Source organism: Apis dorsata, unplaced genomic scaffold (genome assembly GCF_000469605.1).
Source record: "Apis dorsata unplaced genomic scaffold, Apis dorsata 1.3 scaffold_231, whole genome shotgun sequence".
Lineage (NCBI taxonomy): Eukaryota > Metazoa > Arthropoda > Insecta > Hymenoptera > Apidae > Apis > Apis dorsata.
Genome location: NW_006263513.1, coordinates 1,131,768 through 1,153,477, shown reverse-complemented (window position 1 = coordinate 1,153,477; position 21,710 = coordinate 1,131,768). Strand labels below are relative to the sequence as shown.

Genomic DNA, 21,710 nt, shown 5'->3' with positions numbered 1-21,710 from the left:
AAAAAAAAAAAAAAAAAAGAAGAGAAAAGAAAGAGAGAGAGAGAGAAAGAGAAATGAAGGAGAGAGAGAGAGAGAAGAATATGAGTTTTCGAGATCAAAATTTTTGCACGACCAAGATTCGAGTAAAATGAAAGTGCACCTACAATGACACAGGAAGAACAAAAGGAGATATTACGAACAAAGATAGAATAGCGAGAAAATATGCGATAAAAGACTTTGTCTAATGAAAATCGGAGAACATGAGATTTCGATCATTCACACGTTTCTGAAATTTATATAAGTCTTGTAAATTAAGATATTATGATATTATTCCATTAATCTCTTAATACAATGGAATATATTATATATACATATTTTTTATTTTAATTTGATAATCATATTTCCTGCTGTTATCGCGTAACGAGTAATTTTCTATAAAGGAATATTCCCAAGTAATAATATAAGTAATTTTAAAAAATAAAGAAGAAAATTATTTTGAAGAAAAATGATGTCAAAAATAGATTAGGTACACGTGCACTTCTAAGTAATGATTTTAATAGACCTTAATGTAAGTAGGCATATCTCACTTGCTGTTCTTACATACGTTTATAAACATGGTTAATGTTGAACTTTATTAACATCATCGTATCATATTACTGGTTTATTATGGATTGCATATAAGTACCTATCGATTTATTGATTCTTATTTATCGATATTGCATGTTATATTTAAGTGCTCTTAATGTCACAATCAATTTTTTTGGAAAAACGATTTAAAAAAAATTATTATTTTATCTTCAATTTATTTTATTATAAAAAATCGTGATTGACATTATCAAGATGGATTTTACACAATATAACATATATTTTTTATCAAAATCTGAAGAATAATAAATTGAGAAAATTCATTCTTTGTATTTTTATCTTAGAATGCAATTTCTTTATTTTGTTTTTCTTATTATTATTAATCATTCAATTTTTTTTGAAATAAATGAATATTATTACCTCTTATAACGTTAATTACAATCTGATAATTATAATTAACGAAGCATAAAGTACTAAATATAAAAAAGAAATAACATGTTTTACATTAATTAATTACGAAAAAAAAAAATTCCTCCACGATTGTTTGAGATGAATTCTAAAATGAATAAATTACTATATAGGTTTTATGATGCAACGTGCTCGTTAAGAAGAAGAGAAATTACAAAAATTAATCATCGATCGTCACGTTTGAAATATCGATTTTAATCGTCGTGCATAAATTTTCACTTCGAAAGAAATCGGTCTGCACGAAAAATTTACGACAATTAATGCTGATTTACGAAAGACCACATGGCGTGCGTTAACTACTTCGAATTTATGGTCCATCAAACGATTTATGGGGTGAGATAAGAGGCGTAGCAACGATTTCGATCGTCCCATATTATTTTTATCTCGTAGCCTGTTTACAAACGCTAGGTAATTACGACTAAGTCGTATATACTATTACTCATGTCTATAGAGAGATACCGGTTCGCGATCTATAATAGGGGGTTGACCCGAATCGATCTAAAAAACGATGTAATCTTCTGAGGTCTCAATCAAGAGCACACGATTTCGAAACCCTTAAAATGCGATGAAACGGTTGGTAAATCGAAACGCGGAGAAAGGACTTTGACGCATGAAATGGAATCCTCTTGGTTCAATTGCTCTTTCGGTCGATGGTAATTATAGACGGTAACTGGTTGGTTCTTGAGAGATAAGAATTTCTCGGTGCTATATGTGGGAATAATTATTGAATGGAAATTATTAGATTGGTAAGAAAGTTCTGATATACATATTCTTTTCTCATAAAAATAATGATAATAATAAAAATAAATAGAAAAGTATAATTCTTTCCTATATATTTGTTTAGTTTGATGCTGTCAAATTTTTAATTTCTCTCGTTAAAATATTTATTTCACAAGGATCTGAGCAGTTCATGAATCTATTCATAGTATCTTCATCTGGCATTTACTCAAAATGTTATGTGTACGCTACACTTTGTCATTATTGTTGACTTAGTAAACGAGTAAAATTTATTTGTAAAATTTTACTTGTTTTTCATCTATTTTCATCCTTACTTAGTAGTATATCTTAGAGATATAGTACATGGGTATATCAAATGTATCGATACACGTGACTAGTTCTTAAGTTGCTTGAAATATAAAGACGTGTAGCGTAAAAGAAGAAGCATATATTTGATTATTGATTTCAAATTTTCTTAGAAGATGGTTGTTTGCACGGGATTAGGTTTCATCTATTCGATCAATCGAATAAAAAAATTATATGAAATTATAATTAATTGTTATGATGTGTCTTATCTGAATTCATGATTTCAATTATTCAATAAAATCGGACAAATAATTATCTTTCCCACAAATGAATTAATATTATTAATGATATTTTACAATGCAACAATGTTGTAGCATAAAAATAAATTTCATTACTCAAAAAAGAAAAACTTAATTGTGAAACAAATGAAGTCTAAATAAATTATCTAGTATCCTATATAAAACTCCTGTATAAAACTTATGTTGATAAAGGACAAAGAGAGATGAGGATGTATCGTATATTCATTTCTCCAATCATCTACAAGAGAGCACAATCACTTATTGAAAAATTGAAATTAAATTATAAAAAACAAACCTGTAAAAGTCTAAAACTTGTATCGCTTATTACTATATTATTAAAATTCAAAATTTAAAAATAGAAAAATAAAGAAAGAGATAATACTTTATGCAATTATAAAATGGAATCCTTTTTCGATCAATTTACAATTGATGATAATTCAATAAATTATTCTGTAAACCAGTTTTCAATGTCTTCTTATTTCGAGGATCTATATCCTCGCTCAAAAGTTTTAACAAATTTAAATAATAATTTTATGTTAATTTTAATTTTATTATAACATAATTGAAATTGCAAATTTATAAATATCCTAATGTGTTTAATAAATTAAGATTTTATAAAAGGCATTATAAGGCTTTTAAGCCGGAATATATTTCTTTTGACTAGATTTGGCTAATCAGTCAAAGGAATAAAATGGTTATCGTTATCGTGACTTAAAAAAAAGAAAAAAATATGAAGACTTACTTGTGCTGTGATTGGATGATTTGTGTGTTGTGTGTGCATGGCTGCCCTACTTGGCGGTGCGTGCAGCCAACAACACATTGCTGCACATATGAGAAGAGCGCCTGCTATTATGCAAGCAACACCGACATATCGTACCGGTTCGACGTAGTTCTCCGCGAGGCCTAACCAGTTTATCAATGCACCAACGCAAAGGAGAACCATCCCGTACCTGTACGGACGCTGCGAACGCCGCGATTCCTCCAAGGACATTGCTGAAATCGCAAATCAGAATACAGATCAGTTTTATGATTTTCCCCCAATATATGTTTTAAGTCAATGCTTCATTCGTGGTTGGGAACAAATTTTGGGGAGAAAAATCTCAACTTTTTTGGAGATCGTTGTTTTCCTATTAGGATAATCTAAGAATATATTCAGAAATGGAAGTATTAATTTATTTTTCTTTAAGAAAAAGTGGATAACTTTTATTTGAAAATATATATGATGAAAATATATATTCGAATTTTCTGATAATTTTAATCATAATATTATTGTTTAAAACATGAAAGCTTGGACTATTAAAAAGGACTAGAAAAAATAAATTTAATTATTTCAGATTTAAATTTTATAACAGTTAATATTTTCGAAGAATGAAATCGCATTTATAGAAAAAAATATAAAGTTTAATCTATAAATATTAAATTAAACTAGACAATATCATAAATAACAGCAATATTTACTCAAAGAAACAAACGTTTAAAGTTTCAAAGGAAATTTCAGAGAGAATTTTATTGTTTTATATTTCTTAGAATTTCAGAAATAGATTTGTGACTAATAAGTTTGTAGTAAAATAAAGAAAGAGTATATTTACTGTTAGATCATAAAGATGAAAGAAACCGCTTTTTGATTACTTAAGTAAAGTATAATAAACAAAATGTAATAAAAAAGCTTTCCGATAATGGGATAAACCTTTAGATATAATTAAAAATTATTTAAAGATATTTCATTTTCATAATTTGATTAAATTGATATATATATATATGTGTACGGAAAATACTGTTTATTTATAGTATTGGTCAATTTTAGAAAATAGAACTATATATAACCTCTGTGAGGATATTGCTACCTACTTTATTTCTAGCTCTATGATATTGATTTTTACAATACGTGATGACACTTTAGATAGTTATTTTTCTGAACTTTGTTTCAGATTAAACACAGTGATGGCTATATTTCGAACATAAATGAGAGAAAATAATCATGTATATATATATATATTTTTTTTTTTACTTTTTTATACAGTCAATTTACTCAATTGTCGAATGCAATAAATAAATAATATTCTAAAGAATCGAAGATTGATTTAAATTGCATATTTTTACTTATACTTTTATATATTCATATTTACATAAAAATGAGAGAAACTATTATTATCATTTGTAATATTTATCATACGGTTAAATAATAATTTTAATAATTCTTTAAATAATAATTTTTTTCTATACAAAATATCAAATTCACAATATGAAATATCAATGCGAATAATTATTTTTAACGATTAAGAAATTTTATCTAGCTTATCTAGATCGAAATCATCATGAATTTGAATTGATTTTGAAATAAAGTCTAGATAACAAAGTTCTATGATAAAATATTTATGATTCTGAATGTTATATACGTTGATCGTTATTCATACAATCAAAGTGAATATAAAACATTAGAATATCGTATTTTTGATACGTAAAAAGGTACGAAACTCATTCTTTAAAATGGGTTAGTCGAACAAACCAATTTTTGTTGTTCGGCGCCATCGTACACTAGTGACACACAATAAAATTAAGAATTACACGAACGATAAATAACAGTTTTAGAGAGAAGGCTAACCGTTCCAAAACGAAAATTTATTTCTGTCACAAAAGCGTTTATTACCCATCGTCACATAAAAAATCCAAATGATATTATTCCTGTTAAAACTGACATATCTTTTAATCAAAATATATTCTGTGTTTTTCACGTCTTCTCAATTTCATTACTTTCTAAATGACACGATATCATTCTATCTTTATCAATCTTTGCGATTATTATATATCTGTTATCGCACATGACGTATAATATTCAATACGAATGTAATTTAGTTTCGATTCACATGTTTGTTATAATTGTACCAACATGATATTATCCAAAGATATTTATGTTTATGAATGATATTTATCGTTATTTTATCAAATACATATATTCAACTTCGTAATTTATATATATATTTATTAATTTTTTCAAATAAAAAAATAATAAAAAAGAACTTTATTAAGAAGTTCGATGTTACTTAAAATTATTTAAAAAAATATTTAAATTTATGATTCTATGAAATTTTTTTAAATTTCTTGTAATTAAATAATAAATGGAATAAAAATTATCAAGAAGAATTCAACGAGTTGAATTTCGTTCAAGTTCAATGTTACCGAGTACGATCAAACATTTGGTATACGTTATTTGCAATTTAATTCAGATATGTATATTTAACTTCGTGACTTTCACGTTCTCTTACAGTGGTTTCGAATGAAAAATAATCTCGTGTTAATTACTCTTGATATCCGAGCAAACGTTGAAGTTTGCAGAAGTTCAATGACGCCGAACGCAATCAGCAAAAATAGCGCAAACACGATGAAATATAAATCGATCAGCAAGTTTGTTTTGAACGAGGAAATATATTCACGCGTGGAGTAAAAGGCTATAAATATTTTTCGAGAAAAAGAGAGGGAGAGAGAGAAAGAGAGAAAGAAAGAAAAGTAGGCTGAACGAGAGAATGAACATAACGCGAAGGTAGGCCATCTCGACATCGGCAATCGCGACGATCGATATCTGTCACTACTTTGTACCGCCATATGCTATTTTAGAAATAAAAACCGATCAAATATTAACGTGGCCATTTCGCTATCGCGAACAATGTCCTCTATCGAGGTGCCGATATTTTATTCTTTCGCACGAAATGCGAAAATTTCGCGTAATCGGAATAAAAATAGTTTATATGACGTTTCTATATTAATCGTCAAATGGGGATAACGATATTCCGTAGTTTAAAGGAAAAATTCTCTGTGAAAATTACGGATAATGGATTAGAACGAAATAAATTATTATTTAAGAATTATATTAAATTGATAAAACTCATCTCAAGAAAGGATGATTACAAGTTATATAAGAAAGTGTAGAATTTATATAGAATATGTATAAAGATATTTAATTATTTTTTACTGATGAAAGTGATGAAATTTAGTTTCGAAATATTATTTAAATTGTATAATCATTCGAATATTCGAAACATAGAATACATCATGTTCTTTTTACAGTTTGATTAAAATCGAGATTGAGATTTTAATGATTTAAATTAAATATAAGAAAGTATGCAAAAGCATTCTCTAAATTGCATATAAAAGATTCAAGTGTTTCATTCAAGCAAGCGAATTATAAAATTAAGAAAAAGAGAGTATTTCGAGCGTGCGATTTAAGAGAGAGATGAATGGCTACAAAAAAAAAAAGCGTGATATACAGTCGAACAAGTGAAACGAAAAGAATTTACTTTCAAACTTGGATATCACACTTTCTCAAAACAATTAAAAATAATTTAAACGCATTCGTCACGATTGCAACCGTGTCAAAATTGGACATATGTCATCGTGACTGTTGATAACCAATGATTGATATTCCAATACATTTGTATATATTATATAAAAAAAAAAAAAAAACACTGTTCTCGAATCGCGAAATAACCAAATGTTATTCACGGGTGAAATATCGTTTAGGCGATTCGAAATTCATTCAGATGGATTTACCATTGAGCTCGTCCATATTCTAATATGGCACTCGTACACTTGTGTAAATCGTACTTTGTCGTATGTCACACTTCCCGTACGATTAAAATACGACTAAAAACTATATCTATCTGCGGCACACAGAGTTACGTCTTTATATCTGATAACGGGGCAGAAATCATAAAGATAAGGGATAATATTTTTGTAACTTATCGCCCACTTGTCATAAATAAGTTTGCCTTAATACACGCCAAATGGTTAATCAGATCGTTTCTTTCCTTCATATATAATAATGCGTGATTTTTGTCGTTGATTTGCACGTGATTAAGTTGAGACGATGACGTGATGAACAAGTAAAATCGATTTTTGATCGATATACGTGTGAAGAAACAATAAAAAATTAGATCATAACGAGATATGACTGTTAAATATTATGTTGTAACAGAATAATTATACGGAACGGAATTTTGTACATATTTGTTCTATGAAAATATAGTTTATTAATAGAAGTTCAGATGCACGAGATTTTCTTTCCTTATCACAAAGAAGAAGAAGATAAATGATTATAAGAAATTCTGTTCCGAAAATATGAAAGATTTTTGTCACGCTTGTATTAAACATGTGGAAGCAATTTTTCAAAATCATTTAGAAAGATAAATATTCGTATCGTTTAAATTTATTATTACTAATTTAAGAATGATTCGAATAAATAATTTTAGTTATAATTTGACTATACACAAATAAACAGATAAAAATAACATCATATCTATTCCGCTATGTGCAACATCATGACGTGCATAATTATGAAAATCCGACACATGTTTTACGATGAAGGTTGAAATAAAGATAAAGATCTGGAATTAATAAAAAAAAAACAAAAAAAAAAAGAAGGAAAAAGATTCCTCTTCTTATTAACCGTTAACAGATACTTCTTGATTTTATTCGATATTACGATATCGTTTAATATAACATGTACTATAATTATGTACTATAGTATAATAATTATATATTATAATTATAATTTTCTTGAATATCGATAATTTAATGTTGATTATATATTAATTACATCTTTTAAGGAGAAATTGCAAGTTTCATTTATAATCGTATCTTGTGTCTTTGAATGAGGAAAAAATTTTTTATAAATTTCATTTTGTTATTTTTATATCTCTAAATGCGAAATAAACTTTTTCTAAATAAAATCTTAGAATTGAATTATCCTAGAATTGTATACATCGTTTTAAAAAGAGGAAAAAAAAAAAAAGAAAAAAACAATGGGCATCCGCGGTACCATAAGTTGGACGTGTGAATTTTCCCAACAGTAAAATCGGACTGCGCCAGTCAGACGTGTCTTCTGTCACGGTTTTATCTCCAATTCTTCCTGCGACTGAGCCGTTATTTTCGCCACACCGCAAACTCATTAATTTTTTGAATGAGAAAGAAAATATTTAGTTTATACATCAGCAATATTTTTTTTTTATAGAAAGGAGATAAAACATAAACTTAATTATGCAATCTAATTACGTAAGAAGAATTATCGTATAGATGGGTATGGATTTGAAGAACATATATAAGATCTTTGCCTTGATATTTTTAAAAACTAATCTTCTTTCTTATTAATTGTTTCGTTCTAATTATATCTCTAAGTGTATTGAAGATTAATTAATTCAATGAATTCAATGAATAAATTTCGAAAAAAACAAAAATTATTAATACCACGATTCTTTATATTCTTCACACAGATTTAATAAGGACTTAATAATCATTTAAATAACTGTTCAATTGCAATCGATATGCATTGTATCTCTATTAATATATCTCGACAAGTTTTACAATTATGGTTTTTGTCGCAAAAATTGTCGCAAAAATGGTCGATTATAAAGATCTTATGATTAATTCATTGCATCTTATTTGCAAGACATTAGAATGAATAAATAAAAAAATATTGGACTATTATTTAAGAAAGGAAATAAAAAGAAAGAGAGCATAAAACAAATTAAATTTCTTATCAACTTGAATCAATGAAAAAGGTGTTAAATCAGATTTCTAAAAATCAAGTTTTTTTTTTCTAATGAACGATGTTATTAAGAATTTCCAAAAAAACGAATTAATTTAAATATTTTAAATTAATGTATACGTTTAACACGGAAATTATAATATCTCGTCTCCATCTGATAATTTTGATTATTTTTAATTGTCGTAACTTCAAATTACATGATATATGAGATGATTTATCAAAAAGTACAGTTCTATGATATTGGACGAAATATTAAATTAATATATCATGATAATTAAAATATTATGGTATCCTCATATTATAAAACTATTGCGGTATTATAATATTTTGATATTATAAAAGTATAAAATATGAATATTATATCGTAGCAAAAGAAATATATGAAGAAGGAATAATGATTTGAAAAATGAAAAATAATAAATCAATTTATTTGAAAATAAATACAATTTATTCTGTCAAATGTTTAAATTAATAATTGTTGAATAATTAGCAATCTTATTTTGGCAATCTTATTTTAATTGATTCTAATAATTGTGATGTTGCAAAATGTATATTACTACGTATAAAAATAGAAAACTTATCTATTTAATAGATAATGAACAATAATACTAATGTTATTTTAGAAAGTCATTAAATTATCATAGGGATATTACTGATTAGACTGCGGTGTAATATTAAATTAATATCCCCTATTTTTGCTAGCTATTCGGTTGATAACACAACAATGGCTCGGCGCTGGGAGCGATGCAAGATAAAACCTTGAGTAATTGCGCAATGTATAAGCAACCGTGATAGATTGAAATGAATGAAGTGCGTTTATAATAACGACAGCGGTATATAGTAGACTTACGAGTGATTTTGAACGTGGAAATTGTAACAGTACTATAACTATTAGGATAATACTAGAAGTATAAGTTTTATATTTGAATGATGAATTTCAAATCTATTAAAAACATGGAATAAAATTAATCAAGAGATTTGTAATCAACAACGCATAACGATAATTACTAGAAAAAAAAATGTTATTTCCATATGATCACGATGTATTTATAATATTAATCATATACATAATTAATTCACATACATAATTAATCACGAACCGATTTACATATAAAATAAGTTACACATTGCAAATATATCCAATTATATACAAATTGTATAAATTTATCCGTACAGTTTTTTCCCTCAAATAATAACGAATCAATTGGAAAACGATTAATTATTAAATGTAAACTTAAAAATCTTAAAAGCTAATAGGTTAAATTCGCAAACGTCGCAAAAAAGATTAAAGAATTTGCGTTTTTCATTATTCCAGCAGGAATATATCATGTAATAGTACACGTGCGCGCAGGAAACGTGGTTCGTGAACGTGAGAAATATGAGTGAAATGCAAAGTCTACGAGCCGAATCAGCGTTTGTATTTGCATCGAAATTTTCTTCTTTCTTCGTTTAAGTATCCATTACGCGACATGTTCACATGATCGATATGATTGCGTGCCGACAATCATATGCAAAATTTTCATCAATATGAATCCAATAGCTTATCTACTAGTTTCTATCACACAAACGATAAAGCGAAATGACACGAGGATGAAACGGAACGAAATATGACAAGATAAATTACATAACGTTTGAGACGATAATGGTCATGAAACACATTGGAATCGAGATTCCCCCAACACTTGCAATTTCTAAATGACGCATGCAATGATCACGTTGACCGAGAAAATTCCCTCATGCATGTATAAATTAAATACGCTATTGCGAAGCTAATTTCTAACTAATATCGGATACCTGGTATTATTACGTTGGGAAACATTTCTCGTCAATTCTTGTCAACACACGTCCCCATTAAAGTTTTCGATATATAAATTTATTTTTCTTTAAATCGTGCGACGTTCAACATATTAACAAGAATATATCCAGAGGTACAGTTAATCGAATCAACGTAAGATGTTTACTGGATCGTTCCGCACGACAAATAAACATCCATCTTATTTTCGTTTCTGGAACGAGAACACTCCACATACATTTAGCATTCGCATTATCGTTTTAAGTGGAGGAATTTCGAATTAAATCGATTACGCGTAGACACACTGTTCATAAAAATAAGAAAGAGAAAAAAAAATATTCGTATACCTTTTTTCCAATAATAACAAAAGAATATTTCGTTCCTTCGACATCTGCAAACTCACCGCGAGACACTGGGATTTTAAATGAAGAAATTTAGAATTAAATCGACCACGTGTACAAGTGACTCTGTTGTTTAGACTCCGATACAAGGAAAATGTCGGATTTTCACTCGTTCGATATCCACGAATAATCGTCATCGAACGTTCTTTCGAGTGAAACAATTTCGAGTTATTAATCGGCCAACACGTGCAAACACAACGAAGTTCCTTGAAAATCAGGAGAGTGAAAAAAAAAAAAAAAAATTGAATTTTCGTATCACTTCTTCGTATCTCGTATCTCGCGCACAGTTTCGTGTTTCACGAAACTTCCCGGACGAGGCAGATCGATCCGCGTGCACACTTTCTCGCGTTTCGCGAGCGAAGCGTTATCGCGCGTTGTGCGCCGCTCGCGCGAGCGTGACGTTTCAACGTTCCTCTATATTTAATACACACGATCCCCCGCCATAAATTATTCATGTAACGTTTCCCTGCATAGAGTGCCGTTTTCGACCGACGATTTCTGTCGATCGTTGCGTCAACGGCGTTTGCAACTGTTACATGGTTACCGGCCGGTTACATGGATTAACCTTAACCCAATTTCACACTTTATACCATTCTGCTCGCTCTGAAAGAAAAGCAAACGATCGAATTTGCTTAGATACACGGCGAATTGGTGGCCCGTTCAATTGGAAAATGGACAAGCTTTTTCAACGATTTGTTGATACTTGTTGATGTTGAGAGAAGTGGAATGAACTTGAGAAATATTTGGATTTTATGTATGGACGTGTGTTCAGATTGTTAGATTTTTTTTCTTTTTTTTTTACGTAAATCAAACGAGATTTTAACTTAAGATTTTAACTAAGATTTTGAATTAAAATTGTATAACTTACAATATTTTTAGTTACTTTTTTATTTTGTTTGATTTGTGTTTTATACTGATTGAAACGATCGGAAGATTAGCATATTTTTCATATTTAGTTAAGAAGTTATCCTCCAGAATTAATTAAAGAAGTAAATAAATAATTAAGTATATATTTACATGTATAATCTTCTATTGCATATTCAAGAGTAATAATATGAATAGCCAAGGACATTTTTTATTATGACATATTTTATTCGCAATCTTTAAAAAACAAAATCTTTACGTGTAGCTGTAAACATTATTTCTAATTCTTTCTAATTCCTATTCTATTTTTCTATATTATATTAATGAATATAAATAATTTATATTATTTATTTTTATTTTTTTTTCAAAAACTATGTTTTTCGTTCATGTTAATTATTCGATGTAATTATTATTGAAAAAAATGAAGAATCTTTCTTGAGTGGAAACGATTGATACAACTATCGATTAAATTAAATATGGATGCCTGGAAGGAATATTAATGCCTTCGCAATTTTCGTATTTTTCCTAATACTGAATTTCTATTATATTTCATCGACATCAATAGATATGAACTTAAATTGTTTCTTTGTTTTATCAATAATTCAAAATGAATGATGATAGTAATTTTTTTTAGATCCATTTTTAAAAAATAAAATTCATCATTTTTGCGGATAAAAAAATTGTATATAAATATTTTATCACGCTATTTCTTCGATTTTTCAATTATTTAACATAATTATTCGCAATTTTTCATTAGCATTGTTACCATTTTAATTAAAAATTCACGATAGATTGCGATTATAATCACCGATTATATGTCATTTGATAAATGATTAATGGTGATGCTAATCAATAATTATCAACATTGCTTTTTTATTCCACGTATAAATTGCTTGATTGCAAGCAATTTAAAGTTGATAAAACTAGCGATTATGCCGGTGAAATGTCAGATTGGCCTTATTATAAAACTCTTTACTTTTTCTCAGAATTAACACAATTCGCGCAACTTCACGCTCGATGAGATCATTTCTGAAAACTGTTTAAATTTCATCAAAAACACGATTTCGAATAAAGTCACGCCGCTCTTCTAAATATTGATACCGGTTTCATAAAATTGATACAACTTCCGAACGTTACGATTCATCGTATTCAAATAATCACGGATTATCAATTACAACTATGTTCCACGTGTTTGATCGTGATTAAATATTTACGAACAACCATAAATATTTCCTTCAACGAATCGATTCATTTATAAGAAACAGACGCCGTATAAAAAAAAAAATTGTATCGCAATTGTTACTCAATGATATTATAAAAAGCTTATTGAAAGATAATCGTGCAAACAAACATTTTTTCGATCACTGAATTATCAATGCTCGTCACTATGTAATGATAGTAAATATAAGGAATTCTTTGAACTTTGATCCTCGTCACGTAATGCAAAACAAACACAATCTCACATAATATTTGCTATAAGATTCACAAGTGCATATGACTGTGCCTAAAGGTATGAAGTATCTTGAAAGTATATTAAAAAATATGTGGCGAATAGGAAGCGTGGAATTCCGGAATCAAATTGTTATCAATGATATTCTTCCACTATAACAACTTATAATCATTAGAATAATTGATGATTACAAGTAAATATGGAAAATATAAATATAAAAAATGTACAGAATTACAGAATACAGAAAAAATATTTTCAATATTATTCCTAATTTCTAGTAAATAATGAGCAATAGTTGTGTTATACAATAGTTTCTAATTGTATGTACAATTGATTACACTTTTTTCTTAATCGCTTAAAAATAGCATAATTATTTCGATAAGTTTATCAACAAATAACTCAAAATGATAACTTAATAATAACATTAAAATTTTTTGAAACGTAGTTAGTTAAAAATTATAACTTCTATTAACTTTTCGAACTTTTTTTTTGCAATATCATTGATAATTTATGTTTTTTGTTTTTAAAGAATAATATTTCTTAATAATAATTTTGAATGAAAAAGGCTTTAAATGAAAATTAATCGATAAAGGTTATCATTTCCAATGTTAATTATTTATATAATATTCATAAAGTTAAAAATTTTGTTTTTCCAATTACATTCATGAATTTGCATGATGTAATGCAACAATCGCGTAACACGAAGAGGAAAAATTGATGATTAAATTTGATTAGATTCATCGCCCTGCGAACTGACCTTACTCTAGCTGGGGATGACGAAAAGAAGCAAAGAGGAAAAAAGAATATTTATACTCAGAAGCATCGTAAGCAATGAGCTTACGTCATTAATATCGAGAATTATCGCCAACTCAATAGTCAAGATCATGGCTCTCGTGAAATCAATCTCTCGAGTCTCGATTTCGTGCCAATTGACATTTCTCAAGGATCAAGAAAATCACAAGAGGATTGAATGAAAGATAGTATCATCATCACAAGTATCGCTCTTAACTGATTAAATCATGATATTATAATAGCACTTATATTAAAATGCTATAGTGAAATATGTTTAGAGTCTGATATCTTAGAATCTGAAATGTTTTATATATATATGTATAGCAATACTAAAGGATAACAAGTTGTATAGTATAACTAATAATAATTTCTTTTCATTTTTTAACTGATTGAAAATGAATGATTTAAAAAGTCATTCATTTTTACTTTTAATTTTAATTATGAGATAACAATGTCTTTGTATTTTTGTATACTAGAGAAATAAGTAATAGAAATAAATAATGTGAATTATTTTATAATCATATATTTTCTTCTGATTTTGATATATTATATTTTAATAAAATTGAGATAAAAGAAAATAAAATAAAACAAAATAAACAATTTAGGATTGAAAGAAATAAATACAATAAATATTTAGAAAATAGAAATAAATATTTGTTAAAGAGATTTCGTGTATCTTGGTATTTTCTTTTTCATTAATCATTGAAAAAAACATGTACCAGCTTTTTTATTATATAGCTTTTTTTTAATAAAGTTTCCTTCATTCATACAGCTTTACATATAATAACGCAAAAAATGTTTCACATGCGTTGATAAAAGAATTGGAAGGATTTGATCTTTAGCTAAGAATAAACAAAATATTAAAAAATAAAATTTTTATTATGCGGTTGATTTATTTCACATTAAAAATGTGACATTGGCAGACACTTTATTGAGCGATGAAGTCACATGAGCGGATGATTCTCTAATTATTTTAAGCAGCATACGTGCACGTTAATTCATTGGTGAATAGCTCAAACCCTGATTGAATAGAAATTACTTCATTTCTGTTTTAACTCAAGTAAGGTCATTTTTTTCTTGTTATGCAAATTAACGTATTTATCGTAATATGTATCTTAGATTAAGATTTAAAGATTATAACAAAATTTTATACAATTATATAATACTATACAATATCAAATTTTACACGATTGACCTATATTACTCACAATTATATAGTATTTATTTTAGTAATTATAAATAATATCAATACGATATGTTTTGTTTCTATCCAAGCCAATAATAAAACAAAAAAAACGAAGAGAAATATTATTTAAATCGATTATTTGGCGACAAAGAATTTCAACTCTGTCGCGTCAAAAAACAACAATTGCTTATCTTGAAATGGAAATTTCTGTTAAAGACATTTTTTCAGTCGTATTTAGATATTGTATCTTTCAAGATGATTTTCGTCAACGCGAAATATATACTTAAGGCTTCTTTTTATGGAAATAAAAATAGAAAGAAGCCTTGAGAAAGAAGAAAAAGAAAAAAGAGAAGAACAAATAAAATAAACATTCTTTGTTTTTTGGATAAATAAAAATTTGAATGCAAATTGTTGAGATAAGATTTTTTGACAAATTTTTATCTGATTTTTTCAAAACAAGTTAAACAAATTTGAGTTATAATAAAGAGCAAATATTGTCTTGGAATTTTTAATATTGTCATTATTTAACCTAATTTTAAATGATGAATATAATCTTATCTAATCGATACTTTTTATTTTCGAATATAATTAATTAGATATATCAACAAATACAAACATTGTTTTACAATATGACAATCAATGTCTTCAATTATGAAACATAATTATTAATTAAATGAGTAAACAATATTTTAAATATATTATTTTGAAATTTTTTAACTTTTAATATTTAAAATGTTCAATACACATTTATGTAATAATTAATTTTTGAATATTAAATATGGAATATGCATTAATTTACATTTGTCGAGACTAATTCTTTTTATTCCTTTTTTTAAATAATATTTAAAAAAAATGAAAAAATTTAAAAAATTATTGTCTTCATTTTAAATTTAATGTAAGATTAAATTAATTTTTCTATCTATGATTATTTCATCATTATTTTTAAATTTTGTTAATATTTCAGAAATGATATCGAATATACCTGCTATAGTATTTGATAAATAATGACAATCTATACATATGTACATAACTTTGAAATTATAGACTCAAACTAAACGTAAAACGTTCATATATTTATACAACGAAAGTGTTGGCTATCAAACAAACCTTAGTTGCCGAGGTTGTTAAATTCGATACTGCTTTACTATCGATCCTTTACTATTCTTACTATCTGTTTCATTTCAGCACGCACTAATGAAAAAATTTATTAAAATAACTTAAAATAATTAATTATTTAATTATATTTTATTTATTATATTTTCATATAATTATCATAATGAAATTTTTTATAAAAATAATTTTAATAATAAACATATTGATTCTTTTAAAAATTGTAACTCATAAACTATAAGAATTGTACAAGTTTAAAAAAAAAAAATTATTTTAAAAATGTGCAATATTTAAAATTTCCATTTTAAATATTTTCATCTTTATAACATTAAACGATATTTAAAAAGTTATAATTTAATATAAGTTAAAATATTGATCATCAAAAAGATCAATAAAATGATTATACAAAATGAATATGTTTTCTAATATCAAGCACATAGTTCTTATTTTTAACCAATGTATATGGTTAAAAGTATGTATTATTGACATGTTATATCCGAAGATCTCGTGCAACGATATAGAAATTGTGAAATAGTGAATGGCAATTCTGCATCAATCGTGAATAATTCTTGCTTCTACGTATCTGATTTTTTATTTTGATTTTTCTTCTTATAAGTATTAATTGCAAAATATTTGCAATTAAGAACAGGATAAATTCAAAATTTTTGAATTGATAAATATATCAAATATGTAGATGTTATTATACTATAAGCTTGAGAAAATCCTACAGGAAATAATAATAGCAATAATGAATAATTAATTAATAAGATAAAAGTAAGATTAGAAATAATTGAAAACTAAAATCTATCAAAAGGAAATGATCATTATTTAAAAACATTATTACATATTATAATTATAATAATTAGCAATTGCAATATTACAATTATCAAAGATATTGCAAGTATATACTAATCAACTGTAGAAGAATACAATTTTCATCTTATTATCATGCACTTATCGTCCATACTATTTGTCGATTTAATTAAATTATCGTACTAATTCTAATTTTCTTTCGTAATTTCAAAGCGTGCTCTCTGATTTATCGTTAATAAAAATATAAAATTTACTACAATTATCACGTGTTTTAGACCCAATGCCGAGTTAATTATGAAATAACCAACTATTACTGTTTTTTTTATATGTTTCTCAACAGTAAAATGATATATTTATTTTTAAAACAAAGTTCTTTTTATTTTTTATATATTTCTCGATGATTCAAAAATATAATGTAGTTTTATGTAACGATATTGAAAAATTTGTTATCGAGCTCTATTTTATGACAGTAATACTTATCAATGAAATAATGACAAATTGAAATTTAGAATTATAATTATTATATGAATATAGAATTATGAAAATAACGAACTACTATCAAATATTTTTAATAATTTTTAATAAAAAGTTATATGAAAAAAGGAATTAATATTCGCAATAAATATCAGATATTCTCCTAACAATTTAAGTTAACATTACGAATAGAATTTGAATAGATAAACGCTTTTCCTGACTTTCACATTTGAATTTGTAAATACAACAAGCACGAACGTGTTTCATAAATTTCTTGGAATACTCCAAATGTTATCAACATAGGATTACAGAACGACAATAACAAAGGATAATCTTTTCGACAATTAAGATCTCAAAAACGGAACAATAATATATTTTAAAATATTGAACTACATATAGATATTATTATTTTAATCACATCGCTCTTCATAAATTGATAAATATTTCAAATAGACATTATTTCTATAAATTTCACAAATTCTATAAATTTTGTTAAACATAGTTTTAATATCAGAGCTTGATGATTTTTTAAAATAATAATAATTCGTAACAAGAAAATTAAATACTAGGGTACTGTAATAACAAGAAAAGAAAGCAAGAAATAGAAAGTGATGCAAATTTGCAGACAATTTATCCAACTTCTCAGAAATCGAGTTATATGATAGTCACGTTTCCAATCACATTCTAAAACTTGAAATTTCATCTTTAGAACTTCTTTAGTTTCTATCGAAACTATCTATTTTTTCTGCATCTTCCTCCGTTCTCTTTTTTCCTCTTTTTTTTTATTCAATAAAATCAAAGATGCGTCATGCTCGTGGTATATTCCCAATTAAAGACACGTGACCAAGAGATGCGCCAATAATCACGTGTATTCAATCAAACGTATGTAACCATGTTAATAATAATTTTTAAGATAGACAAATAAATAGTTTCTACAAGAAAAAAAAAAGAACGATAATATTTACGAGCAACTTATTTATCACCATTGGAAAAACGGTAAAAACGAGGTATATATGAAAAAAATATGCTCAAGATTGCTAATTAGCCGTTTTGCAATTAAAATATTTCCATGTCTACGACCAATCACGATCGCGCATTCATATTGCATCGATTCACGCCCTCGGAATCAGAAATGTTTCCCATTTTTTTATACGTTATTCATTGGAATATTCTTCGACGTAAAAAAAATTTTTTTTTTTTATTTTAATTGCAGCACAAATAATGACATAGGTTTGATGATATCGTGTATTTCATTAATTCGTAAAATAAATCACCACGATTCTCAGGTACATTGTGTGTATCGTGGTAATTGGCAACATCGGCGAAAAATCATTCCACCATGAAAATCCTGTCTGACCACTTTCAAGAGTCCCTGTTTACCATGGCGATACATGTCGATGATATTCTTAATTCCTGTTTAAAACGATCGATTTACCCGTATCCGGATCAATGACTGATAATATAAATCAATTTTTCCTATATCGATCCGTTTTATCGCGATTACGATTATTAATTATTTTTCTTATCTCGTCATCTAGGGAAACGATTATTAATAAACATATAAATAGCTTTGCTTTTTTAGAAAGTATTTTCAATAGATGGACAGTCATTGTTCAATCGTTTGTTTCGTGAGAATTGTTCATTTTAATGTTTCCATGGACTTTCTTAACAATGAATTTTTCACGTCTTAAGTAAAATGAAATAAATTAAATAGGTTTAAATCGAGTAGGAAATAATATAATTCAGATTAAATGTATCACCTTAAGTAATACATTGATATATTATTTAAATATATTATATATATAATTGATCAAAAGTGATCATAATTTTAAATAACTATATATTTAACTAAATATTAACTCTAACATTCAAATATAATCAAGCAGTCGTATCTTACAGAAGTTTTTCTATAAAAAAATTATAAAAAAAAATATACTTTCAACAGATATCAATAAATAAAATAAAATACATATACAGCGACCAAAATATTTTTCGCATAAGAATCTATCACATCTCTCATAAAATTACCATACAACATTACCAAAAATTAGAAAATCTTCGATGCAATTCACGTATAGAAGAGGCGATCAACGATACGCAAAAAGTTAAATTAAATTCGAGATCGAGTTTCTGTCATGAGTACTCTGAACAAAGTTCGTGAGAGGCAGAAACAATGTCCGGCACCTACCTCTGGACTGAATGTGGCTATCGACACGCTGCGTCTTGACGGTTCTTTATTTTCACTGTTCCTTTCACAAAACTGAAGATCAATTCACTCGTCGTTTACGCGATACAAGCTTTCGCTGCTCCTCTGTGAAACCGGAGATCGATCTGTGCGCGTTCGATCGCAAACAACCCCCACGACGACACCAAGAGAGCGCAGCTCCCACACGGAGAACTCGGCGCGGACTGACGCGATTCTCGCTTCTGCACGCTGTCTAACCCGCGGCGGCCAGTTTTACCGGGCCGAGAGTATAGCGGCGAGAGTATAGCGCGTGTCATTGATGCGAGCGCAGACGTTGCTTTCATTCGGTGCGTGGGGAACCCGGTTCTTGAACGTCGCGATACACTTCATGGACGAGTCATTTCTTCTTTTTTCTCGATTTCGTCTGGATTCGTCGAATTTCGTTCGGCGATGAGACGCGTAACGTACGTTTGTTGATAGAATTATGTGTAACTGCGCGGTTTCCATGAAAAAGTTGTGTTATTGTTGTTAAGTGATCTTCTTGAAGGAGATTTCGTGACGTCAGGTGGTGAATTGGCGGTGGGGAATGGGAGATGTAACCAGGTCGGATTAAATTATAGAGAATATGAATAATTTCTTGATGAATTTGTGAATTCATAGTTGTCCCTTATTGAGGAATTAAATGTATGTAAAAAAAATAATGAGTAATATCTTTTTGGAATAATTTAAATTTTTATGGAAAGATATATTTGTTAGGATCTATGCTCATTCGATATTTTTTTGTATTGATATTCAATGCATGATTACTTTTATTAATAATTGTAATTATTAGTAAGATTTATTCTTGGAAATTATTTGTACATGGGTTATATAAAAATTTTGTAAGATGTACCAATTGCATACAAATATTTAATATTTATTAAAAAATGTAAATTTAGTAATTTTTTCTTTTTATTTTAATATAAAATGAATTTATTCTTTTATCGCGACATTTTGCTAATAACTAAATTATTTAGCTGAATCAATATAATGATAGAATAAAAAATTCATGTACGATAAAGAATATGAAACAACGTAATTTGAGAATATACGATTTGCGTCAATTCATAAATGACACACTTGTGTAAATGTTTATAAAAGAAAGTTTTATCCTTTATTATAATTGTTTATTGATATTGCGATTCATATATTTTTTTCTCAGATTTTTTGAATTGATACAAATAAATCCACAAATTGATTCCTTCATTGTTATTATTGGATATTTTACACAGTTTACAAATTATATCTTATCCTGATCATATTAATTGAATAATTTTCAATTTTTCTTTTCTTTTGCTTAATTTATATAATTCAATATTGATAGAGATAAATAGGAATACAAAATTTTCAAAAGTTTCCAGAAAGATCTGGATTATTTCAGAATCATTCAAAAAGTAAATATCACGTGAGGTACCTTGTATTTCTTTATATCTTTATATCATCAGAATACCTTTGTAATACACGTGTACACATGTAATAGAAATGCACAAATGTAATAAAAATTACAAGATTTAAATCTCGACTCCCATCATGTTTCGATACACGTGTGTTTGAACATGTGAAATAGAAAACTTTAGCGATATGTGTTTAACTTTGATCGTCTGGAACCACTTACTGCTTAGTTAAAATGAAAGATATAATTAATTGACTTCGCAAAATTCGATGAAGATAGACGGTTTTCAGAAACTCGATATATTTCATCATGCGATGCA

The 21,710-nt window shown here is 27.1% G+C and overlaps 1 protein-coding gene across 4 annotated transcripts in view; it reads right to left on the bottom strand.

Moving 5' to 3' along the window:
• LOC102674614 overlaps positions 1 to 20,376 on the bottom strand; it is a 24,052-nt gene extending 3,676 nt beyond the window's left edge. The window contains exons 1-2 of one of the 4 annotated variants that reach the window (XM_006615711.2): positions 19,963 to 20,376; positions 3,097 to 3,347 (exon numbers count right to left, since the gene is read on the bottom strand). In XM_006615711.2, the coding sequence (XP_006615774.1) occupies positions 3,097 to 3,345 (249 nt within the window). In that variant the 5' untranslated portion in view covers positions 3,346 to 3,347; positions 19,963 to 20,376. Of the gene's footprint in view, positions 1 to 3,096; positions 3,348 to 6,899; positions 7,156 to 10,686; positions 11,860 to 19,962 lie in introns of those variants that run through there. The other 3 variants (XM_031510485.1, XM_006615710.2, XM_031510486.1) reach the window with 3 other exon arrangements.
• Between the last annotated feature and the right edge of the window lie 1,334 nt (positions 20,377 to 21,710).